This window comes from Pan troglodytes, chromosome 4 (assembly GCF_028858775.2).
Source record: "Pan troglodytes isolate AG18354 chromosome 4, NHGRI_mPanTro3-v2.0_pri, whole genome shotgun sequence".
NCBI lineage: Eukaryota > Metazoa > Chordata > Mammalia > Primates > Hominidae > Pan > Pan troglodytes.
This window is the reverse complement of record NC_072402.2, coordinates 148573509-148599197: the sequence shown is the minus strand read 5'-3', so window position 1 is coordinate 148599197 and position 25689 is coordinate 148573509. Positions and strand designations below refer to the sequence as shown.

The following is a 25689-nucleotide window of genomic DNA, read 5'->3' as shown; positions in this document are numbered from 1 at the left end:
GAACTTATCTGTTCACACTCTTGGGCTTCCATAAGAAAAAACAGGTTTATCCCCCAAAGGGAGTCTGGGGCCTTCTCTGTTTTCTTTAAGGAACCCCACCCAGGCTGTTATAAACTATTTTAGTTCCCTCATGCAGCAGAGGGTGCAAGAGAAAGGAGAGACAGCAGAAGTAAATGAACAAAACAGAGTTTGATCAGCTGAGAAGAAAAAAACTTTTGCTCAATAAAAAGGACAATGTCCTAGGAAAGGAAACAAAAAACAAATATAAAGGCCTTTTAAATACAAACACACACAGACACAGACACATCTTGGACATTAGCTTTTAATTAAGCTGACTTTAACCATTGAGCTCCTTTAAACAAAATCTTTTTAAATCTCATTACCATATTTCAGCTAGGTCAGATTGCCACTATTTCAGAAGTACCAAGTATCAAACCAGAAAGAACTTGATTTAGGAACCAAAATCCAGGCTGTCATGGTGGAAAAAAAGGCAGAACCTTAGCTATCAAACTGTAGCATGGGGTGACAGCCATTGCTTTCAGTTTCACCTGGCTAGCAAAAGGGTTGCCTTGTATGTAAATAAAGCCCCTTAAGTAGTCAAAATCAGAAATCTTTCCTTTTTTGTTTTCCTTTTTCTGGCCGTTTTTCTCCTCCCACCATACCACTTTTTTTTTTGGTGGGAATTTAGCCATTTCAGAGACCTCATTCCTCATAATTTGGAGCTTTCCTTCAGATTCGATCAAGACGGATAGAGTTGGTCAAACCCAATGGGAAACAAATCAAAACAACAAAAATAGAAACAAACAACAATAACAACAAAAAAAAACAGTTAAGCAAAACAAATGATTGTGTAACTTATATGATTACTGAGTGCTCTAATAGTAAGGAGAAATTAAGACCAGATGGTTGTTAATTTTAACTTCAGCCAAGATAAACCCCAACTTAGTTACCTACCTAGGAATGGGTCTCAGGCTGAAGACTGCTCTCTACCATCCTAGGACCAGGAAAAAAACTCATATTCCCTATTGGAAGCAAGCTGAAATTCCATAAAGGAGTCACCTGCTGTCCATCATCTTGAAAGCAGGAAGAGCTTGCCTTCCTTGTGCTGAAAGCAAGTAAAACTCCAAAAAAAAAAAAAAAAAAAAAAAAGAGTTGTATAGCAAAATAAAATTTAGATCTTGATTAAATTTGGGGAGATTAAGGATTCTCTGGAGGGTGTGCTTCCAGGCCTCAGCAAATTGTCTTACTGGTTTGACCCATAAAGATAGCTCAAGCTGGTACCAAGCACTGATATGAGCTTTGTCAAAAATCAAGGGCACCTCCACCCAGAATCCCTTTGTAGTTACCAAAATGTAAACCCCCAAAATCTGAGACAGGTCTCAGCTAATTTAGAAAGTTTATTTTGCCGAGGTTAGGGATGTGCACCTATGTGTTGACTGTAATGGTTCCTATTTTGATTAATAAAGATGTGTTTGAGCCTAGTTATAATAATTTAAAATTCACGGTCTCAAAACTGCAATTACTTTTGCACCAATGTAAGTATACATCTTACTGCAAATTTCCCTTTATTCTCATCTGTACCCCGGATATTAGCATTATTTTTCTTTCCTCCTTGGAGATATAGTCTTGGATCCTCCATGTCCACAGGCTTTGGAGGTCTTTTGGAATCTTTAGTAATTCCTGCTATTTTTTAAATCCCTCTTAAAGAAGTATAATACACAGGTGGAAATTGCAAATATCTTCAGCATATTGAGAGCAACATGAGACAAATTGAGAGCAATAATCAAAGCTGATCCTCTTACAACTACACGAAAAGTTGCCGAAGAACTCAATGTTGACCATTCTATGGTCGTTTGGCATTTGAAGCAAATTGGAAAGGTGAAAAAGCTTGATAAGTGGGTGCCTCATGAGCTGAGCAAAAAATAAAAAGAGAAGTTATTAACATACAACCCTCACAGATTAAACCAGGAAGAAATAGAAACCCTGAACAAACCCATAACCAGCAGCAAGATTGAAATGGTAATTTTAAAATTGCCAACAAAAAAGTCCAGGACCAGATGGATTCACAGTTAAATTCTTTCAGACATTCAAAGAAGAATTGGTGCCAGTCCTATTGAAACTATTCCAAAAGATAGGGAAAGAGAGAATCCTCTCTAAATCATTCTATGAAGTTAGTATCACCCTAATACCAAAGCCAGGAAAGGACAATATCAAAAAGGAAAACTACAGATCGATATCCCCAATGAACATAGATACAAAAATCCTCAACAAAATACTAGCTAACTGAATCCAACAGCATATCAAAAAGATAATCCACCATGATCAAATGGGTTTCATACCAGGGACACAGGGATAGTTTAATATATGCAAGTCAATAAATGTGATACACCACATAAACAGAATTAAAAACAAATTCACACGATCATCTCAACAGAGAAAAAACGTTTGACAAAATCCAGCATCCCTTTATGAATAAAACCCTTAACAAAATCAGCATAGAAAGGACATACCTTAAGGTAATAAAAGCCATCTATGAGAAACCCACAGCCAACATTATATTGAATGGGGAAAAGTTGAAAGCATTCCCCCTGAGAACTGGAACAAGACAAGAATGCCCACTATCACCACTTCTATTAAACATAGTACTGGAAGTCCTGGCCAGAGCAATCAGAAAAGAGAAGGGAACAAAGGGCATCCAAATCGGTAAAGAGAAAGTCAAACTGTCACTGTTTACTGGTGAATTGTATACCTAGAGAACCATAAAGACTTATCCAAAAAGCTCCTAGATCTGATAAATGAATTCAGTAAAGTTTCAGAATTTAATGTAAAATTAACGTACACAAATCAGTAGCACAGCTACACACCAACAGTGACCAAGCTGATAATCAAATCAAGAATGTAACTGCTTTTATAATAGCTGCAAAACAAAAACAACAACAAAACCCACTTAGGAATATACCTAACCAAGGAGGTGAAATACCTCTACAAGAAAAACTTCAAAACACTGGTGAAAGAAATCATAGGTGACACAAACAAATGGAAACACTTTGCATACTCATGAATGGCTGGAATCAATATTGTAAAAATGACCTTACTGCCAAAAGCAGTCTGCAAATTAAATGCAATTCCCATCAAAATACCATCATCGTTCTTCACAGAACTAGAAAAAACAATCCTAAAATTTACATGGAACAAAACAAGAGCCTGCACAGCCAAAGCAATACTAAGCAAAAAGAACAAATTTGGAGGCATCACATTACCTGACTTCTAATTATACTATAAGGCTATAGTCATTAAAACAGCATGGCACTGGTATAAAAATAGGCACATAGACCAATGAAATAGAATAGAGAACCCAGAAATAAACCCAAATACTTACAGCAAACTGATCTTCAACAAAGCAAACAAAAACATAAAATAGGGAAATGACACTGTATTCAACAAATGATGCTGGGATAATTGGCAAGTCACATGTAGAAGAATGAAACTGGATACTTATCTCTCATCTTATATAAAAATCAACTCAAGATGGATCAAAGACTTAAGTCTAAGACCTGAAAACATAAAAATTCTAGAAGATATTAGAAAAACCTTTCTAAACATTGGCTTAGGCAAAGACTTCATGACCAAGAACCCAAAAGCAAATGCAACAAAAGCCAAGATAAATAATTAAACTAAAAACTTTCTGCACAGCAAAAGAAATAATCAGCAGAGTATACAGACAACCCACAGAGTGGAAGAAAATCTTTGCAAACTACGCATTCAACAGAGGACTAATGTCCAGAATCTACAAGGAACTAAAAGAAATCAGCAAGAAAAAAAAAAAAAAAACAAATAATCCCATCAATACGTGGGCTAAGGATGTGAACAGACAATTCTCAAAAGAAGATATACAAATGGCCAAGAAACATTAAAAAATGCTCAACATCACTAATTATCGGGAAATGCAAATCAAAACCACAATGCAATACTATCTTACTCCTGCAAGGATGACTATAATTTAAAAATTAAAAAAAAATAGATGTTGGCATGGATGTTGTGAAAACAGAACACTTTCACACTGCTGGTAAGAATGTAAACTAGTACAACCACTATGGAAAACAGTATGGATATTTCTTAAAGAACTAAAAGTAGATCTACCATTTGATCCAATAAACCTACTACTGAATATGTCCCCAGTGGAAAAGGAGTCATTATACACAAAAGACACTTGCAGATGCATGTTTATAGCAGCAAAATTCACAATCTCAAAAATATAGAACCAGCCCAAATGCCCATCAATCAATGGGTGGTGTATATATATACCATGGAATACTACTCAGCCATAAAAAGGAATGAAATAACCAGTATTTTCCACAACCTGGACGGAGTTGGAGACCATTATTCTAAGTGAAGTAACTCAGGAATGGAAAACCAAATATCGTATGTTCTCACTTATAAGTGGCAGTGAAGCTATGAGGACACAAAGACATAAAGATGATAAAATGGACTTGGTGACTCAGGGGGAAGATGACTACACATTGGGTACAGTGTACACTGTGCGGGTGATGAGTGCACAAAATTTCAGAAATCACCACTAAGGAATTTATCCATGTAACCAAACACCACCTGTTCCCCAAAAACCTACTGAAATTAAAAAAAAGAGAGAAAAAGATGTGTTATTTCAAAGTGAAATATTAGTGACTCAAATGAGTACACTGAAGAGTTTCTGCACTTCACTATGTGTTATGTCAATAAAACAAATAAGCAAAAAAAATCACTTGCAAATAGATCAAAAAGTAAAAATGTTGTCATCAGAAATGAAAATTATTTTAGTGGGTAATCAGAATATGAAAGGTTCAATCTACTTCACATTTTTGAAGACTATTTCAGTGTTCCCCCTAAGATACTCATCTCTTGGAAAACAGTAAATGAATGTGCTAAAGGTTATTCATATTATCAGTTACAGTTATAAAGCAATGGAATTATTTGGGAATAAGAGCTGGTGGGGTTACAATATCTTGTTTTAATATCTGTACATGGGATATTTTCACTTTTTTTCCTCCTGCAGAATTTTCACATCTTCAAACTTATACTCTCCTTTTTATTGATTTTTGTCAGAAGTTTCCTTATGTAACATTACCAAAAAGACAATGGGTTGTACCATCTTCAAAATTTCAGATCATCTCATCTGTCCATAATGGCATCTGTCACTGCATTGGTTTCCAAGTCAAGCAGTGGGTGAACTTTCCAGCCTTCTCAAAAAAATGTCCCAAAGGCTGTTTTAATTCCATCTGGAATTAGAGTATGCCAGTGCCATGGAGGAAGCAGTTTTTCTTCTTTCTCTTCTCCCTAAATGTGGTCACTCCCACACCCTCAGGTGAGCTACTTGCCGTTGGCAGGCATCATTCTTTCCTTTGCCATGGCTCATGTCAGTACAGCCAAAATACCTGCCACAGGAATTCCTAGCCAGGATACTGGAAATGACTTATCAGAATCTGGGCTGCCTTAGATTGGAATCAATGGCTCACAAAACCATGGAAACTCAGAATCACGGAACAATAGAACCTGGGAGCAGACTGTACAGGGAGTTAACAATGTAATTTCTTGAAGTTAAAAAGACATCCTTGGCTGAGCGCAGTGGCAAACGCCTGTAATCCTAGCACTTTGGGAGGCCAAGGCGGGTGGATCACTTGAGGTCAGGAGTTTAAGACCAGCCTGGCCAACATGGTGAAACCCCATCTCTACCAAAAATACAAAAATTAGCTGGGCATGGTGGTGCGTGCCTGTGGTCCCAGCTACCCAGGAGGCTGAGGCAAGAGAATCGCTGGAACCCAGGAGGCAGAGTCTGCAGTGAGCCAAGATTGTGCCACTGCACTCCAGCCTGGGCAACAGAGTAAGACTCCGTCTCAAAAAAAAAAGTCATCTTTTCTGATAATGAAGAATATTTTCCTTCTTATACACCCTTAGTTTAGAAATGTGGAGAGGTGTGTTTTCACATAAAGAACAAGCCTGTTAATATTTGTTGGTTGCTGATATTATACAGTCCTGGTGAATTTTTCCTCTTCATTGCTAGTAAGTTTTCCCCAATGAAGTCTATTTTAGCCAGTGTAAGTAGAGCAATAACATCTTTCTTTTGAATAGTGTTTGAATAATGTATATGTATTTTCATCCTTTCTGTTTCAAGATTTCTGTAACCTAATATTTAAAATCTATATCTGCTATAAGCATATAGTTTTTAAAAACTCACTCTACTAATCTTTGCCTTTTACATAATATTTAGTCTATTAACATTTAATGAAATTTTGATATATTTGAGTTTATATGTAACATCTTCCAAATTATTGTCCATTTCTCCTGCCTGTTTTAGTTCTTTTTCTAATATACTTTTGAATTGGCTGAATATTCTTTAATATTCTATTTTTCCTTTTCCTTTCTCTTAGCTTGTGAGTTATGCATTCCTCCTCCACTAATCCTTTTGTGCTTGTATATGTGTTTGTATTCTAATATATGTCAATAATGTTAACGCTTACTGGTCAGAAGTAAATATTTAGAAAAATTTAACTCCATTTATTCCCTTTCTAATTTATGTTCTAATGTTACTCTACATGGGTATGTGGTAGATGGTATGCATCACACATCCTCTCACCAGCAAGAAGAGAAAGAGACAAACAGAGAGATGGGAGAGATGGGAAATGGTCTGTGAAGTTTTATTTCACCTTCTCCTTATAACTCTGGTCCTGGGGTTTTCATGAAGCATCAGGACACTCCCATAGTCAAGAGCAATAATCAGTCATCCAGCTACATTTTTATCTCCCTGACTCTGTTTCCCTGTCCCATGGTCTTTATGGCCATTGCACAGCACTAACATGCTGCCTCCAACAAACACCCATTGAAATTGCATTTACAATAGTGGCTTACATTCTTGCCAGGATTGGTCAAAGCCAATGTACAGAATAGGAGTTTGGACAGACTGGGGAAAATCTGTGGGCAGACCCAACCTTGTGATAGGAGAAAAATAGGCTGACAGAACATCATGGCTCATTGTCTGCCATTTGCCATTCTGTAAAGCAGAGCCCACAGCCTACCATTCCAGACATGATAGTGAAGGAAGAAAGCACAGGACCTGCAGGTGAGAGGATTGAATTGTAAAGAGATTTGAAAGGGTTGACTAGTAATGACGAAGACATACAGATGTTAGGAAGTAATGTTTAATGTGGAAGAGAGGAGCAATGTGAAATCCAGGGCTTTGGGAACAAGAGGAACAAGAGCTGGGGAGAAGGAAATCTACATAGAAGAAAAACTTGGGAAGTAAGGATTCCTTTTTCTACGATGGGAAAAATTAATTTTAATAAGGAAATGAATCATGAGAAATATAGTAATAGCAAAGCAAATAGTGAAAAAATGCATAAACAAAGGTAAAAGATGGAAAAGGTCAAGCGTCTGGCTGGCCAGAGCAGAAGGGACTGGTTTGGCAGGGCTAGAGTGATCAACAACTAGTTCCTCCCAGGAAAGATTTTGTCCTGTAGCCCTTTTGTTTTCTTGGGACCCTGGATAGATTCCAGCTCTGTGCCTGAAATTTAGGGCTCCAAGAGACATTGCATAGTAGTATTTGTGCAGGAAGTACAGCCAGGGGCTAAGAAAAACCAGGTCCTGGCTGTTACCTATGGCTTTACCTATGGCTCAAGATAATGGTGAAGTTACAACCTGAGGATCATGAGGCCTTTGACAGGCTGCTTGGTAAGTGCCTCCAGATCTCTCCCTCAAATCCTATTTCTCTTAAACAGGAAGACCCTTTCAAAACTAGCTTCCCCAAAGCAGTGCCTGCTTACTGATTACATGTCAAGAACATTTAGAAAATATAAAAGGTTAGGCTATATAGCACTATACTTGGGAATGAAATTATCGGTTCAGGTGTAGCTTCTGCAGTTATGAAGTTTCTGAATCTTATTTCTTGCATTGCAAAATGGGGACCAGAACACTAACCCCATACCCTGTTGGGAATATTAAATATGAATGAGAATGTCTTTGTAAATTCCAAACTGATGCATTTATGTATTATGAAGAATTATAATTGTTCATTTAAAATTCTTAGTTATACAGATGTTAAAAAATTATAACCTCATATATTTACATCTATCAGGAGCCTTGAAATTGGGATTTACTGTCCCAAAATTATCCAGAGGTAATCATTATATTTTATCCCATATTGTTATGGACTTATTTTATATACAAATCTATTTTTTCTCCTATATCATCAGCCTCGAATAGAACATTTCCACTGAACTTGCAAAAAATTCAACACTGTTATTCATTAAAACAAGCACCTTTTTGAGCTCCCTTCTTTTAGATATTTCCTTTTTACTCTTTTTCAGAAGCAAGCTTCTTTAAACAGTGGTCTAAAACTTTTTTCTGCAGCTTTACTTCATATTCACTAGTCATACCATTATATTCCTGTGCTCTGTTCTGTGCCAGTTTCACAGATGTCTCTCTTTCTAAAGCACATATGAAATTCTGTTTTCTAAATTTGACAGACACAAACCCTAAATTAGTGCAACCCTAAGAAGAATCTCTCAGTGTGGCCACTTCTTCATTTTATTATCATTCCATTCCATGTCTCTACTGTTTTGTTTTTCTTTTCCTGTTATTTCTTCTCAACTCCCCCATAAATTCTTCTTTCTTTCTTCTTCTGCCCCTGAAAGGTTAGCATTTTCTAAGGTCTTTTTTTTAGCCTTCTTCTCCTCCCTGCCAATGGGCAGCAGTAGTGCCAGACGGAAAGTGAGGCTGGTGTGTTCATTCCTTACATCCCTCTTTGCAAGATCTAACTTCCCAGGTCCCTCCTGGTCTAGGGCTGTCATTGCTCTCCAATGTTGCTAGCCCCAAGATGCTTCTTGTATCTCTCAGTTTAGCAGGGCCAGTCAACTTTAGATAAATTATACTGCAGTTAAAAACCTTCCTATAATCTCAGTGACAGTCAATAGACTTAATTTATTACCTCTTTTACATACCTAGAGTAGGTCAGCTCAAAAATTTAGGCTGATGAATATCTAAGAACTTGCTTGGGGAGAGAATAAAAGAGAAGGTGGCAGATCAGATGGCAATTCTTAAATCTTCTTAAAAGCAGCACATATCACTTCCCCCACAATCCATTGGCTGAAATAAGTCATATGGTCAGGTCTGAAATGTATGATGTAAACAGTTTAATTGTCTCTCAATGAGGAGGCTGGTGTGGCAGACAGACTCTAAAACAGTTCCCAATTATTCCCTCCTTTGATATTCACCCCTTGTACAATCTCCTTGAATGTGGACAGGAACTGTGGCCTGCTTCTAACCAACAGACTATGCAAAGGTGATGGGGTATCACTCTGTGACTACATTACATAAGATTACATCCTGTGTCTTACTAGGACTTCCTCTTCCTTGCTAATTTTGATGACATATTCTGTTATGTTGAGAGCTACACTATGGAAAATAAGTGCCACATGGCAAGGAACTGAGGGTGGCTCCAACTCACAACCAACAAGGAAAAAACTCTTGAAAAAATGAATTCTGCCAATAACGTGAGTGAGCTTGGAAGCAGATCCTTTTCCACTTGAACATTCAGATGAGACCACACCCCAGGCTGGGAACTTCATCATAGCCCATGAGAGACATTGAATCAAAAGACTCAGCCCAATTGTACCTGGGCTTCTCATCCACATAATCTGTAAGATAATAAACATGTATTTTATTAAGTCTCTAGTTTGTGGTAGTTTTATGCAGCAATAGTTAATAACCCATATTTGAGGGTTCTGGTAGGAAATAATATGAAATTTTTTTTCAAATAATTCAATCTGCACAGTCCACTTTTCTGGATATTTGCAAATATTCATTTCATTCCTTTAGCATGCAAAACATCCTCACCCCCTCCTTAAAGGATGCATCCAAAATTTCCATCATCTTGGCCTAAGACTCAAAGTCCTGAATGTCATCATTATTTGTACATAAGTTTCAGATGGACTATTACTTAATCTAGAGACCTGCGACTAAAAATCGCAAGTTATCCACCTCCACTCCCAACATCCAACAAACAGAGACAGGATAACAAGAACAAACATGCCCATTTGGAAAGAGAAAAAAAGTGAAAGCTGGTAGTAATCTCTTACATTGATGATACTAATGAACAACTCCCTCTGGTGTTCCCCTCATTTAGTCCCCTCCTCTTGAATCTGACCCTGCCCTGTGACTTGTTTGAATGTAGAATGCTGTGAAGTAATTTTGTGCTACTTCCTGTCCTAAGCCTTAAAAAGACCTGATAGCTTCTAATTTTGCACTCCTAGGATCCAGCCCCCAAAGAAGAGGTATGATTGTCCTGAAACTACGATACTTTGAAGTAACTCTAAGAGAGCCACTTGGAGAGGCTACATGAGGGAGTACAAAAGGGCTCTAAATGACAGCCCCACGTAAAATCCCAGCCTATAGCAAGGACCAACTGCCACCATCGTACACATTCCAAATCAGTTGAACCTCCAGTGAGCCATCTTGGACATTTCAAGCCACTTGAGCCTTCAGGTGACTGAGGTTGTAGCTCCCACCACATAGAGAACTACCGAGGTGAGGCCAACTAAATCACAGACTCATGAACAGCAATAAATACTTGTTACTGATTGAAGCCATTCAGTTATGGGTGTCTGATACCATCCACTGAGCAATCTTAAAATCTTGACAGACATTAGATTGCACATGATAAGACAAAATTTAAACTATACAATACCATCATGTAATATACTCTGAAAAAAAATCAATTTTCTAGATCTCACAACTAGTTCACAAGAGATACAGAGAGGGAGAACTAAGTTAACATAAAAAGTCCAGTGAGCAAGGCAGGTAGCACAGACCCCGAGCAATCAGCCTAGTAGCTGTGTCTGTATGATGCAGAGGCACTAAGTTGGGAGGTCCCAAGGCAGCAGCAGAAGCAATAGTGGTGGCAAACAGTGGCCACAGCCTGGGGAGCAGCACAGGGATCTGGGTGGAAGGCTGGCCAGTCTGTCCATCTTGGACCTTGTTCCTGTGGTGCCTGCATAATTAACTCTTTGGCATGAGCTCCAGGACAGGGACTGTGGTTGCTCAGGAAGTAAAGTTTCTTAGTAAACTATTACAAAATAACAGCGTACACATGGGCATTGCAATCAAGTATATTGGAGTTATTAGGATTTAGGATTCCCCCAAAAGTTCAGAATGTCCAGTTTTGAACACTGTTGCATCAGTGCCAAGAAAACACCCACAGGTTTAGAAAGAGAACTGAAACTCAAAGATTATCCAATTTAACAGACTATTTTTATATGAGGCTTTTGATAAACCACTTATTCATAAAACAATTTGAGCATTAATTTTCCTTGTAATGGAGGATCCAGTAATGAAATGCATAAACAGGTGTTTTACACTGTATCATAAAGGCACTTTGTGTTTCTTGTATGAACTTTATAAGGTACAAAAATGTTATAGGAGACATTAAATTGCCATTGTATAAATTTACGTTTAAATTGTGACATTGCATCACAATTTTCTCCTGTTAGTATTCCAAAATATTTGGTAGTCATGCATTATTTAGCTATATTGAGCAATGAAATCTATTTTAGGGAGTAGTGCATTATTTAGCTATATTGGGCAATGAAATCTATAAAGCTTCTCCCAGTGAGAGGTGCCAGGGTCAAGCTATCCTCCCCTAGGTGACTGTCAAGATGACCTCACCCATTTCTTAGTTGTCATCCTGTACAATCAAGTCAGTAGTTGAAAATGGATGGATCCATTTTTTTGAAAAGATCAACAAAATTGATAGACCGCTAGCAAGACTAATAAAGAAGAAAAGAGAGAAAAATCAAATAGATGCAATAAAAAATGATAAAGGGGATATCACCACCGATCCCACAGAAATACAAACTACCATCAGAGAATACTATAAACACCTCTATGCAAATAAACTAGAAAATCTAGAAGAAATGGATAAATTCCTGGACACATACATCCTCCCAAGACTAAACCAGGAAGAAGTTGAATCTCTGAATAGACCAATAACAGGCTCTGAAATTGAGGCGATAATCAATAGCTTACCAACCAAAAAAAGTCCAGGACCAGATGGATTCACAGCCAAATTCTACCAGAGGTACAAAGAGGAGCTGGTACCATTCCTTCTGTAACTATTCCAACCAATAGAAAAAGAGGGAATCCTCCCTAACTCATTTTATGAGGCCAGCATCATCCTGATACCAAAGCCTGGCAGAGACACAACCAAAAAAGAGAATTTTAGACCAATATCCTTGATGAACATCGATGCAAAAATCCTCAATAAAATACTGGCAAACCGAATCCAGCAGCACATCAAAAAGCTTATCCACCATGATCAAGTGGGCTTCATCCCTGGGATGCAAGGCTGGTTCAACATACGCAAATCAATAAATGTAACCCAGCATATAAACAGAACCAAAGACAAAAACCACATGATTATCTCAATAGATGCAGAAAAGGCCTTTGACAAAATTCAACAACCCTTCATGCTAAAAACTCTCAATAAATTAGGTATTGATGGGACGTATCTCAAAATCATAAGAGCTATCTATGACAAATCCACAACCAATATCATACTGAATGGGCAAAAACTGGAAGCATTCCCATTGAAAATGGGCACAGGACAGGGATGCCCTCTCTCACCACTCCTATTCAACATAGTGTTGGAAGTTCTGGCCAGGGCAATCAGGCAGGAGAAGGAAATAAAGGGTATCCAATTAGGAAAAGAGGAAGTCAAATTATCCCTGTTTGCAGATGACATGATTGTATATCTAGAAAACCCCATCATCTCAGCCCAAAATCTCCTCAAGCTGATAAGCAACTTCAGCAAAGTCTCAGGATACAAAATCAATGTACAAAAATTACAAGCATTCTTATACACCAATAACAGACAAACAGAGAGCCAAATCATGAGTGAACTCCCATTCACAATTGCTTCAAAGAGAATAAAATACTTAGGAATCCAACTTACAAGGGATGTGAAGGACCTCTTCAAGGAGAACTACAAACCACTGCTCAATGAAATAAAAGAGGATACAAACAAATGGAAGAACGTTCCATGCTTATGGGTAGGAAGAATCAATATCGTGAAAATGGCCATACTGCCCAAGGTAATTTATAGATTCAGTGCCATCCCCATCAAGCTACCAATGACTTTCTTCGCAGAATTGGAAAAAACTAATTTAAAGTTCATATGGAACCAAAAAAGAGCCCACATCACCAAGTCAATTCTAAGCCAAAAGAACAAAGCTGGAGGCATCGCACTACCTGACTTCAAACTATACTACAAGGCTACAGTAACCAAAACAGCGTGGTACTGGTACCAAAACAGAGATATAGACCAATGGAACAGAACAGAGCCCTCAGAAATAATGCCGCATTTCTACAACTATCTGATCTTTGACAAACCTGAGAAAAACAAGCAATGGGGAAAGGATTCCCTATTTAATAAATGGTGCTGGGAAAACTGGCTAGCCATATGTAGAAAGCTGAAACTGGATCCCTTCCTTACACCTTACACAAAAATTAATTCAAGATGGATTAAAGACTTAAATGTTAGACCTAAAACCATAAAAACCCTAGAAGAAAACCTAGGCAATACCATTCAGGACATAGGCATGGGCAAGGACTTCATGTCTAAAACACCAAAAGCAATGGCAACAAAAGCCAAAATTGACAAATGGGATCTAATTAAACTAAAGAGCTTCTGCACAGCAAAAGAAACTACCATCAGAGTGAACAGGCAACCTACAAAATGGGAGAAAATTTTCGCAACCTACTCATCTGACAAAGGCTAATATCCAGAATCTACAACTCAAACAAATTTACAAGAAAAAAACAACCCCATCAAAAAGTGGGTGAAGGACATGAACAGGCACCTCTCAAAAGAAGACATTTATGCAGCCAAAACACACATGAAAAAATGCTCACCATCACTGGCCATCAGAGAAATGCAAATCAAAACCACAATGAGATACCATCTCACACCAGTTAGAATGGCAATCATTAAAAGTCAGGAAACAACAGGTGGTGGAGAGGATGTGGAGAAATAGGAACCCTTTTACACTGTTGGTGGGACTGTAAACTAGTTCAACCATTGTGGAAGTCAGTGTGGCGATTCCTCAGGGATCTAGAACTAGAAATACCATTTGACCCAGCCATCCCATTACTGGGTATATACCCAAAGGAATATAAATCATGCTATAAAGACACATGCACACGTATGTTTATTGCGGCACTATTCACAATAGCAAAGACTTGGAACCAACCCAAATGTCCAACAATGATAGACTGGATTAAGAAAATGTGGCACATATACAACATGGAATACTATGCAGCCATAAAAAATGATGAGTTCATGTCCTTTGTAGGGACATGGATGAAACTGGAAACCATCATTTTCAGCAAACTATCGCAAGGACAAAAAACCAAACACCACATGTTCTCACTCATAGGTGGGAAATGAACAATGAGAACACATGGACACAGGAAGGGGAACATCACACACCGGGGACTGTTGTGGGGTTGGGGGAGGAGGGAGGGATAGCATTAGGAGATATACCTAATGCTAAATGATGAGTTAATGGGTGCAGCACACCAACATGGCACATGTATACATATGTAACAAACCTGCATGTTGTGCACATGTACCCTAAACCTTAAAGTATAATAATAATAAAAAATAATAAATAATAATAAATAATATTTATTTATTTAATATTTAATTAATAATATTAATTAATAATAATTAATAAATAACAATAAAATAAAATAAAATAAGAAAATGGATGGATCCACAGCAGGTGTATGTATATGGATGAGGAAGAGGGATTAAGAAAATGCAGCAGGCCCCATGCAGTGGCTCACACCTGTAATCCTAGCACTTTGGGAGGCCGAGGCAGGTGGATTGCTTGAGCCCAAGAGTTCGAGACCAGTCTGGGAAACATAGCAATACCCTGTCTCTGAAAAATAAAAAAAACTGCAACAGTATTTTAAAGGTTGGTGCATGAAAGTCATGGAAGGAACACTAGCCCAACTGGTAGATGTTGAAAAAAATATTACCAACATCACAGTTAACATAGAGAATACACAAATATAAATAGAATGTTTAAAAATCACCCTTAGAGAGAGTAGAATTTTGATACATTTTATTTTATTTTATAATTTGTATTTATTTATTTATTTTTGAGACAACATCTCGCTCTGTCTCCCAGGCTGGAGTGCAGTGGTGCGATCTCAGCTCACTGCAGCCTCTGCCTCCCAGGTTCAAGCAATCCTCCTGCCTCAGCCTCCTGAATAGCTGGGACCACAGGTGCACACCACCATGCCTGGCTAATTTTTGTACTTTTAGTAGAGACAGAGTTTCACCATGTTGGCTAGGATTGTCTTGATCTTCTGACCTCATGATCCACCTGCCTTGGCCTCTCAAAGTGCTGGGATTACAGGTATGAGCCGCCACCTCCGGCCTTGATACATTTTATTTTTTAAATCACATATTTAACTTATAAAATTTGGACATATATATACATACTTTTAAAATACTATTTTCTGAAATATTCCCCCATGATAGTCAATGTTGTTAGAGATTTATAATTTATTGTTATAATTTTAAAATCTCTTGAGTTTTGAAGTTAAAACATGTTTTAACTTTTAAAAATTGAGTGTCTCCTAATTAACATCTGGAGAAACTGTTCTTTAAGAGAATGCTTCAGAAAGTCTAAATTAATTGATATCAAATTTTCCCCTTTTACAAAACATATTGTTTCTGTGTTTTTGCCTTCTTCCTAATAGTCTTATTTCACATTTGGCTAGTTTATTTTTCTTTTGCTGCAGTGAACATACTAGTGGTTTATATTTCACTGTTTCTCATTTTATCTGCTCCACTCTGGTAACCAGGTTACTCAGGTCAATAAAACCTGAAGAAAGAGCCCCTATGTCATTCCTAAGTGAACTCAAACTACAGGTGGTGAAAAGATGAAGGTGCCTTAAAGAATCTACCATGTTGGAAAATCAGACCTAGTACGCTGACCTCAAGGCTACCTTACCATTCCTCCTTGCCACTTTTTTGATAAGTTTACATTCTTCCTAATCTGATCACTTCCCATATGCCTATTAAATATCTAAGTCAGCAAGATAAACCGTTTCAGTCACTTCTCTGGTGGCCAACAGAAAAATTAATCATTTCATTGATTTTAATAAAATTCAACTACTTACTAAGTCATCACAAAATTATAATGAATAAAACAAACTCTTCCTTAAGGATAAAGAAAAAAATGAGAAAATTTCACTGTGCTTCCATTTATTTTTAAGCTGCCAATTATTACATTTATTTTTAATTAGAAAATAAATCTAAGTTTGAGAAAAATTACTCTGCATGTTGAATCTCATTTACCTCATCAACAAAGATATACTAGGAGCTACACCAAGTAGGAGAATTTTGAAAAGTGTAACTCAAAGCAATGCTGGCTAGCAGCCAGGCTATGAGCCTTGGTCCTACTTGTGTTCATAGTACTGAGGGATATCAGCAAAATGGTAAGCTAAGAACCTCCAAACCTTTGTTCATTCATAGAAAAAAATACTATGGATGGTTTAAATAACTTTATAGAAACTCTGAAAAACAGTCAGAAAAAAAAAGCAACCAAGTAAATTCCCATTAAGAAAAAGTCATATTCAAAATTATTGTGTTTTTACTCATTTAAAACATTATGGGACTTTGAGAAAGAGAAGAAAGGGGCAGATAATTTATTTGAAAAAGCAATAGCCAAAAGCTTCCCAAGTTTGAGGAAAGACATACAAAGAAGCTGTATGAACCATAAGATAAAGCCAAAAAGACCCATAGTGAGACAAATTGTAATCAAACTGTTAAAGGACTAATAGAATCTTAAAAGCAGCAAGCGAAAACAGACTCATCATATACAAGCTATTCTCAATAAGATTTTCAGTAAGTTTCTCAGCAGAAAGGTTGCAGGCCAGAAGGCACAGAGATGATATATTTAAGGTGCTAAAAGAAAAAGAAAAATACTTGTCAACTGAGAATTCTGTAGTTGGCAAAACTGTCCTGTTAAAATTAGGCAAAAATAAATGCACCCCCAGGTAAACAAGCTAAGAGGCTACATTACTACTAGTCCTCCACTATAATCAGTGTTAAGACAGCCCTTCAAAGTTGAAATAAAATGACAATAGACAGTAACTTGAACACATAGGAAAATATAAAGATCTCCAGTAAAGGCAAATACATGGACATTATAAAAACTAATAGTTTTATATAATTTTGGCTTGTAACTACACTTTATTTTTGAAAGAATTTAAAAGGCAAATTCATAAAAATAATTATAAATCCATGTTAATAGGTACACAACATATATAAATATTGATTTTTGACAGAAATAACAAAGCAGGAAGGGAAAGTTGTAAAAAAGCAAAGTGTTGGGTGCAATTGAAGTTAAGTTGGTATTAATTCAAAATAGATTGTTATAACTTTGTACTGTTACATGTAACCTCCATGGTAACCACAAAGAAAATATCCACAAAATGTACACAAAAGGAAATGAAAAGGAAATCAAAATGTGTCACTATAAAAAATGAACTAAAAACAAAGGAAAGTAGTAATTGAGGAAATGAGAGAAAAAAAGCTGTAAGACAAAGAGAAAACATCAAAATGGCAGAAGTTCCACTTTATCAGTAATTGCTTTAAATGTAAATGGATGTTTCTGTCCAATCAAAAAGCAGATATTGGTAGAATGGGGTTGGGGAGATGTGATACAATTATATGTTGTTTTTATAGATACTTTACGGATTCACTATAGATCTCAGGACACCATAGTTTGAAAGTGAAAGTGGAAGGGTGGAAAGAGATATTCCACGCAAATAGTAACTGAAAGAGAGCAGGGGTGGCTATACTAATATCAGACAAAATAGACTCTAGGTTAAATTTAAATTAAAAACTGTTACAAGAGACAAAGCAAGATACTACATGTAAGTAAAAGAATCCGTTATAAGATATAATAATTATAAACATATGTACCAAACATCGTATCTCCAAAATATATTAACCAAGCATTCATAAAATTGGAGAGAACAAATAGACAGGTCTACAGTAATAGTAGGAAATATCAATACCCCTCTCTCAATGCTGGATAGAACCACCAGTCTTGAACAATTCTGCAGACCAATTGGACACATACAGAACACTTCACCCAACAAGATTCCATTAGAATATATGGTTTTTTTCTTAAGTGAATATGTAACATTCTTCAGGAGAGACCATACATTAGGCCACAAAACAAGTGTTAATAAATTTTAAAAGATTGAAATTATGCAGTGTCTTTCCCAATTACTATGCAATAAAACTGAAAATATCAGAAGAAAAACTGGAAAATTCACAAATATGTGGACATTAAACAACACACTTTTAAACAACCAATGGGTTAAATAAGAAAAATGAGAAAAAACCTTAGGACAAATGAAAACACAATTTGCAAAAACTAATGAGACGCTGTAAAAGCAGTACGAAGAGGGAAAATTATAGCTTTAAATACTTACATTTTAAAAGGATAAAAGATTTCAGTTCAACAATACAACTTTATGTTTTAAGGCACTAGAATAATAATGATCTAAACCCAAAGATAGCAGAAAAAATAAAATAACAAAAGATATGAGCAAAGATTACCATAATTCATTTGAGAATGTTGCCTAAAAATACAGTAAAGAAACTCAATATTATTTTCTCTTCTATTAGAAATTCAACAATATGCACTCTTAAAACACTTCTCCAGGAAATGAGATATTATTATAGACAAACTAACCCGAAATAGAAATAGTTGTTTGATTCTTCTGCTTGTTCCTAGAGTTGAGAATGAAAAAGGGTACATTCTTGTTGAGATTAGTTTCCAGAACTGAAGCCTCAATGGAGACTTGGCCTTTTTCATTCTCTGCAGAATATGGCTTTAAATTATGTCCTTAGAGTTCTCTCTAGCTTATCCCATGCTCTGGGTACCAGCTTTCATCCTTATACCACACTGCATCACTGGCATCACTGCTCTTAATGAGAATGTGTGAACAATTTCCTAATTTCATGAAATAAGAAGTGGACAAACAGCTCAATTAAGAGATGATTATCTAAAATGGGCTTTGATTATAGTTTTAGTATTTTGAATAAGGTGAGCCAGATGGAAATAATGTCCATCCCCTGTGCAACTTAGGTAGAAAAAATAATTCCGTTAATAGTTTAATCAGAACAAATGATTGCTCTAAGGAATCAAATGTAGCAGGAAAAGATAAGAATAAGAAACCTTTAAGAACTAAGGTTTTTAAAACATAAGAATATAAGATAATAATGAGAAGCTGAGTCTAAGAATTTATAGTAATGTCAGAAGTACACCAAAAGCTGATTGAATGGCACAGTTCTGATTTAGTCATTACGCTACCACGGAGGTCAAACTGTCAAAGCAGATTTATGAAAATTATACAGCTTACTTAATACCAAATTGATGAAGAACATGAGCAAAAAGCAAGCAGAGAAACAGCAATATCCATCTTTGAAAAGGCCCAAAAGATCAGATGTACTTCCAAAAATATATATTTTTGCACTGGAATGTACTTTGTGCCTGAGTAGAAGATTAATGTTACTGTATGTATCATGTACATGCCATACATGTTAGCCCTAGGAGGCCATTTAAGTTTAGAGCTTTTTACATTCCATTAGTTGCACAGGTAGGAAACCTACATGACTAACTTTAGCTCTCCAAGTTGTGCCCTGTACTTCACAAATTCCAGATTCATCTACAATAAGCAATGCAAAAAGCCTACTAAAAACATTGTTAGATGAGAACTTCTTGGGTAATCTTCCTGCTTGTAAATACCATCAGTGGTTACAAGGAGGGAAGAGTAATGAAGCTGTTGCTAGTTCTTTCCCTTTTGTGAAGACACGGATGAAGTGCAGTGCTGGGAGTGGCAAGGGATTGAATCAAGCAAGATTCAGAAATATACAAATGATTCAATGGCCCTTTATATTCAAATCTCCAAATTTGAGTTTTATATATCATCTTCTCAAAGGAATAAAACAAAAAATTCAATCATATACAAAAATTTTGTCTGTTATAAAATTGAATGTTTGCTCTACACCTGGCCTGCCGTCGTGCATTAGGGGACCATGGATGATCAAAAGAATCCCTGCCCTGATGAGGTCCCGCTGATGCTCTTATTTATGCTAAATTGTGAACATTTGATGCACTTGGGTCTATGATTCTTTACCAGCCATACCAATCATGTCTACGACAGATAAGGGGGAGGAAAATGGAGTGCATGCAACACGCTACCACATTCTCTGCCATCATCTGACTCTGCACCTGCTCCATCTTCCCTTCAAGACCAACGGTAGGAGGGTGCTGCTTATGGTAATCAGATCACCAGGTTGCTGTTCCAGGGCCATATGTAGGGAGTACAACCAAAAGCACAGGCTTCCCTTTATCTCTTTGTTCCTGCCCAACTATCATGTCAATTCTTGCCCTGAAATTTGACCTATCCTTCTTTTCCAGTCCAAGTAAGATGGTTTTTCTTACCTGCATGGCTTCACTGAAACCAAAACTAACATTTCCAAACACATTTCAGTTAAAAGTAGAGATGAATTTTGTTTTTCAAATTTGAAAATGCTCATTAAAATAGAAAGCTAATGTGTGCCAGCTGAGTAATACTCAGATATCTCTGTACAAGAATCCTTCATCCGTCTTTGCCTCGCAGTCCTCCTGGGCCTGGGAGCTGACATCAGGCACAGCCAGGCAGGGAAAACTCATGGCTCACTCTGACTACAGGGGGTGGAAACCAGAATAATCAAGACCAGTCTGGCAACATAGCGAGACCTTGTCTCTACAAAAAAATTTAAAAATCCGCCAGGCATAATAAGTATGTGCTTGTGGTCCTAGCTACTCAGGAGACTGAGGCAGGAAGATACCATGAGTTCGAGGCTCAAGTAAGCTATTAAATAATGGCACCACTGCACTCCAGCCTAGGCAAGATAGCAAGACCCTGTCTCAAAAAAGGGGGGTACATAATAATATGTCTTCTCACTCCATATTTATTCACCCCTTACCCCTTAGAAATGACCATAATATCCTTGCAGAACTATTGTATGTATACATGAGCAAGTATGCACAAGCTATTTCTCTATTTTACAGACATGGAAGCATTTCTTAAATAATGTCTAACAACCTATTTTTTCTTTAACATGTTGGTAATTGTTCTATATCAGTATATGAAGACCTCCTTTGAAGAAATTTTTAACAATTTCTTATTATTAGGAAATAGAACTTACATAATAGTGCATAATTATGTACTGTTTAAATTATAAGCACACATCTTTTACTGCCATACAGATTTTTTTAAATTACGTATGTGACTAGCATCTCAATAAAGCAGACACTTTTTAAAAAATGAATGAAAGAAAGGAAAAGAAATAGGACCCTTCAGCAGCACAGAAAACTCTCTTGTTCCCCTCCAAAAGCTAGAGTTTAAAACCAGCCTGGCTACTGGGTGTATTTTTGGTTTTTTAATGAATGCTTTTACCATCTATACAGGCATCTCTCTGAAACATTATTTACTATATATTTGGCTTACAATTGCTTTATTTTACTTGGGACTTGAGGGGTAGGTTTTCTTGCATAGTTTCTGTATCCTTATCTAGCATGTCACTTATAAAATATATGTGGTGGCCAGGTGCGGTGGCTCATGCCTGTAATCCCAGCACTTTGGAAGGCCAAGGCGGGCGGATCACAAGGTCAAGAAATCCAGACCATCCTGGCCAACATGGTGAAACCCTGTCTCTACTAAAAATACAAAAATTAGCTGGGCGTGGTGGTGTGCACCTGTTGTCTCAGCTACTTGGGAGGCTGAGGCAAGAGAATCGCTTGAACCCGGGAGGCGGAAGTTGCAGTGAGCTGAGGTTGCACCACTGCACTCCAGCCTGGCGACAGAGCAAGACCCCATCTCAAAAAAAAAAAAAAAAAAAAAAAGAGACAGAGAAAAAGAAAAATTACACCCATATATATGGTTAGGATTTTAAAATCCAGCCTGATGATCATTTTACTTTTAACTAAAACATTTAGTCCAATGACACTGAATATAATTATTGATATTTTCAGTTTATATGTAACATTTTATTTTGTGCTATATTTTTTCTGATGCCTTCCTTTGGATTGAGTGTATTTTTGTTACACTATTGTTTTTCTTGTCACTTGCAAGTTATATGCACAGTTTATATTCCTTCGTTAAAGATATTAAGCATTCCTTATAAACCATAAGATATTAGGCATTACTTACAAACCATAGTTTAAACTTAATCAACATCTTTACTCATGCTCTGGATAAAACAAGAACTTAGAACCCTTTAACATGGTTACTATTTTTTCTGTTTTAGAGGTTTTGTTGTAGATTTCAGTTGTGTGTTTTTAAGCCCAGAAGTCTTTATTATTACTGATAAACTCCATCTTGAGATTCAAGCAACCTGCCTCTCTACTTGCCTGTTCAAACCTGGAGAGGGCTCCTCCCGACCGTTACTTGCCTTGAGGTTATACCGTGGGGTTAACATTTTGTCTTGGTGGTCTCCCTGCACCCTGTCCACACCTTTGAAAATACCCTCATTATTAAAGTCTTCTCAAATGACTCAGTTTGAGAGTGCTAGGACCCTGATGATATAATCTTGCATCCATTTTAAGACACTGATCATTTTTAGCACCTGGTGGAGAGTTCCGTGAAGGGAAAGGACCTTCGAAGCAAGCAGCCTTGCCTGGGAATCTTGGCCCCAACACTCAAAAGATCTCAAAGAACAACACAACCACACTCTACATGCCCCCTAAAATTGTAAGATACCCTTCTGCACCAGGTGTGTTTCAATGAGTCCAGTGAAATAAAGGAGAAAAGGAATCAATAGGAGGAGATGGAAAACGTTTAATGAAGACAGGAATTAGAATTCACATACCCGCTCCTTCTGGAGATTTTCCAGGACATTTTCTCTGATCTGCAGTAGCTGCACTTCTGGGAGGGCACCTGTGCTGAGGTCCAGGTCCAGCTTGGTCCAGACAATGTAGAACTTCTTTCCCATGTCCTCAGCGGTTTTGGCAAGCATCACATGATTCATGCTGAATTGTGCAGATGCAACCATGATGAAGTCATACCGGTTGAACTGCATTTCCATCAGGTAGTTCTCCAGGGTTTTGGTGGCAGACCCTGTGCCAGGCAGGTCCCACAACACCACATTTGAAAAGTGGGAAGAGAAATAGGAGGCACATCTTTGGGTAGCTTTTACCAGCCCAGTAGGAGGTGAGGCCTTACCCTCATGTCCTGTGTTTCGAAGGGCACTGATGAAGGTAGACATCCCATTGCCAGAGTGCCCTGCCGTAGTGATGTTAACCGGTGTCCTGGACACTATCTTCAGAGTCTCCTTGATGTTAGAGATCACCTCTGGCAAGTTCCCATCTGCTGAGGCTTTCTCAACATTCATGGCTTCCATCTTCAAGAAAATACCCCAATGCCGGCCAGGCGCCGTGGCTCATGCCTGTAATCCCAGCACTTTGGAAGGCCGAGGCGAGCAGATCACGAGGTCAGGAGATCAAGACCATCCTGGCCAACATCGTGAAACCGTCTCTACTAAAATACAAAAAAATTAGCTGGGCGTGGTGGTGTGTGTCTGTAGTCCCAGCTAATACAAGAGGCTGAGGCAGGGGAATCGCTTGAACCCTGGAGGCAGATATTGCAGTGAGCTGAGATCACGCCATTGCACCCCAGCCTGGCAACAGACCAAGACTCCATCTCAAAACAAACAAAAAAACCCCAATGCTTATGGTGCGGCAAAAAGAGGTTAAGGATGCAGCTAATAGAGTGTGAGGGGCACTCGGGAACTCTGTCGTATCTGTGGGCACTGGAGTAAGCTGCAGAAGTAGAAGAGCAGGTGAGTTAGGATGGACAGGGTACACAGGAATCATCTGACTTTTAGCATCCCCAGCCCTCAACGAAGACTGCAGCAAAGACGATCTTGATTGAGTGTTCTTTGGTTGTTTTTATTCAAGCAATGTGCACATTTCTTCAGGGAGCAAGAAAGGTAAGGTCCCTGAGGAACGCCCTGAGGCCGGTTGTGCCTCCAACAGTCAGCCTCCAAAGCAGGCATGTGGCCATGAGACGGCTTGAAAAGCAGAGAATGAACCAAGTCTCCTGAAAAGCCCAAGAGGTTTTTGTCTTTCCCTCTTTTACTCTATCCTAATATAGGTCTGCTCCTTCACAAGTTTCAGTACATATTTCAAGACCAAGACCAGACAAGTAAAAATGACCTATATATTTCTCTGCTGAAGATGGCGCCAGAGGACATAAAACATCCAATTCCCATTGCTTACTTGAAGCTGTGATCATCCCTGTTTAACACTTACCTCATCAGTCGGGGGAGCACACGTGCAGAGAAGTACCGAAATGCTGCAATATACATGAAGTAAGCCACCAGCCTTTGACGCCCGCGCTTCCATTAAGACTGTCATGTTGGGCCCAACTGAAGTGAGGGAGAGGAGGAGACAGCATACTCAAATGCTCTGCTCTTTTTCAAGGCAGTGATTAGACAATTGCTTATCATTGCATTCGCCAAACCTGGCTCTTGCAGGTTCCACAAGGGGCCAGGTATTTGAGACTGATTAAAAGAAGGTGATGTGATTCCCTACTCCTACCGGAATTGGTGGGTTCTTCCTCTCACTGACTTCAAGAAGGAAGCCACGGACCCTCGCAGTGAGTGTTACAGTTCTTAAAGGCTGCGTGTCTGGAGTTTGTTCCTTCTGACGTTTGGATGTGTTCAGAGTTTCTTCCTTCCGGTGGGTTCGTGGTTTCACTGGCTCGGGAGTGAAGCTGCAGACCTTCGAGGTGAGTGTTACAGCTCTTGAGGTGGCGAGTCTGGAGTTGTTCGTTTCTCCCGGTGGGTTCGTTGTTTCACTGGCTTCAGGAGTGATGCTGCAGACTTTCGCCGTGAGTGTTACAGCTCATAAAGGCAGTGTGGACCCAAAGAATGAGCAGCCTAAGATTTATTGCAAAGTGCAAAAGAACAAAGCTTCCACACCGTGGAAGGGGACCCAAGCAGGTTACTACTGCTGGCTCGGGCAGTCTGCTTTTATTCTCTTATCTGGCCCACCCACATCCTGCTGATTGGTCCATTTTACAGAGAGCCGATTGGTCTGTTTTACAGAGAGCTGATTGGTCCGTTTTGACAGGGTGCTGATTGGTGCGTTTACAATCCCTGAGCTAGACACAAAAGTTCTCCACGTCCCCACTAGATTAGCTAGATACAGAGTATAGATTGGTGCATTCGCAAACCTTGAGCTAGACACAGGGTGCTGATTGGTGTGTTTACAAACCTTGAGCTAGATATAGAGTGCCAATTGGTGCATTCACAATCCCTTAGCTAGACATAAAGATTCTCCAAGTCCCCACCAGATTAGCTAGGCTCAGAGTGCTGATTGGTGCATCCACAAACCCTGAGCTAGACACAGGGTGCTGATTGGTGCATTTATAATTCCTGAGCTAGACACAAAAGTTCTCCATGTCCCCACTAGATTAGCTAGATATAGAGTGTCGATTGGTGCGTTCGCAAACCCTGAGCTAGACACAGGGTGCTGATTGGTGTGTTTACAAACCTTGAGCTAG

General features: G+C 38.2%; 1 protein-coding gene across 6 annotated transcripts in view; it reads right to left on the bottom strand.

The window, feature by feature from the left end:
* Window positions 1–25135, bottom strand: part of IRGM (immunity related GTPase M) — a 54206-nt gene extending 29071 nt beyond the window's left edge. For 2 of the 6 annotated variants that reach the window (XR_010156806.1, XR_001717390.3), the window contains exons 1-2: window positions 24435–25132; window positions 22994–23942 (exon numbers count right to left, since the gene is read on the bottom strand). Coding sequence is in view for 3 of the 6 variants with exons in the window: in NM_001160207.2 (NP_001153679.1) it covers window positions 22979–23524 (546 nt within the window). In the remaining 3 variants the exon portion in view is untranslated. 6 annotated transcript variants of the gene reach the window in all.
* Between the last annotated feature and the right edge of the window lie 554 nt (window positions 25136–25689).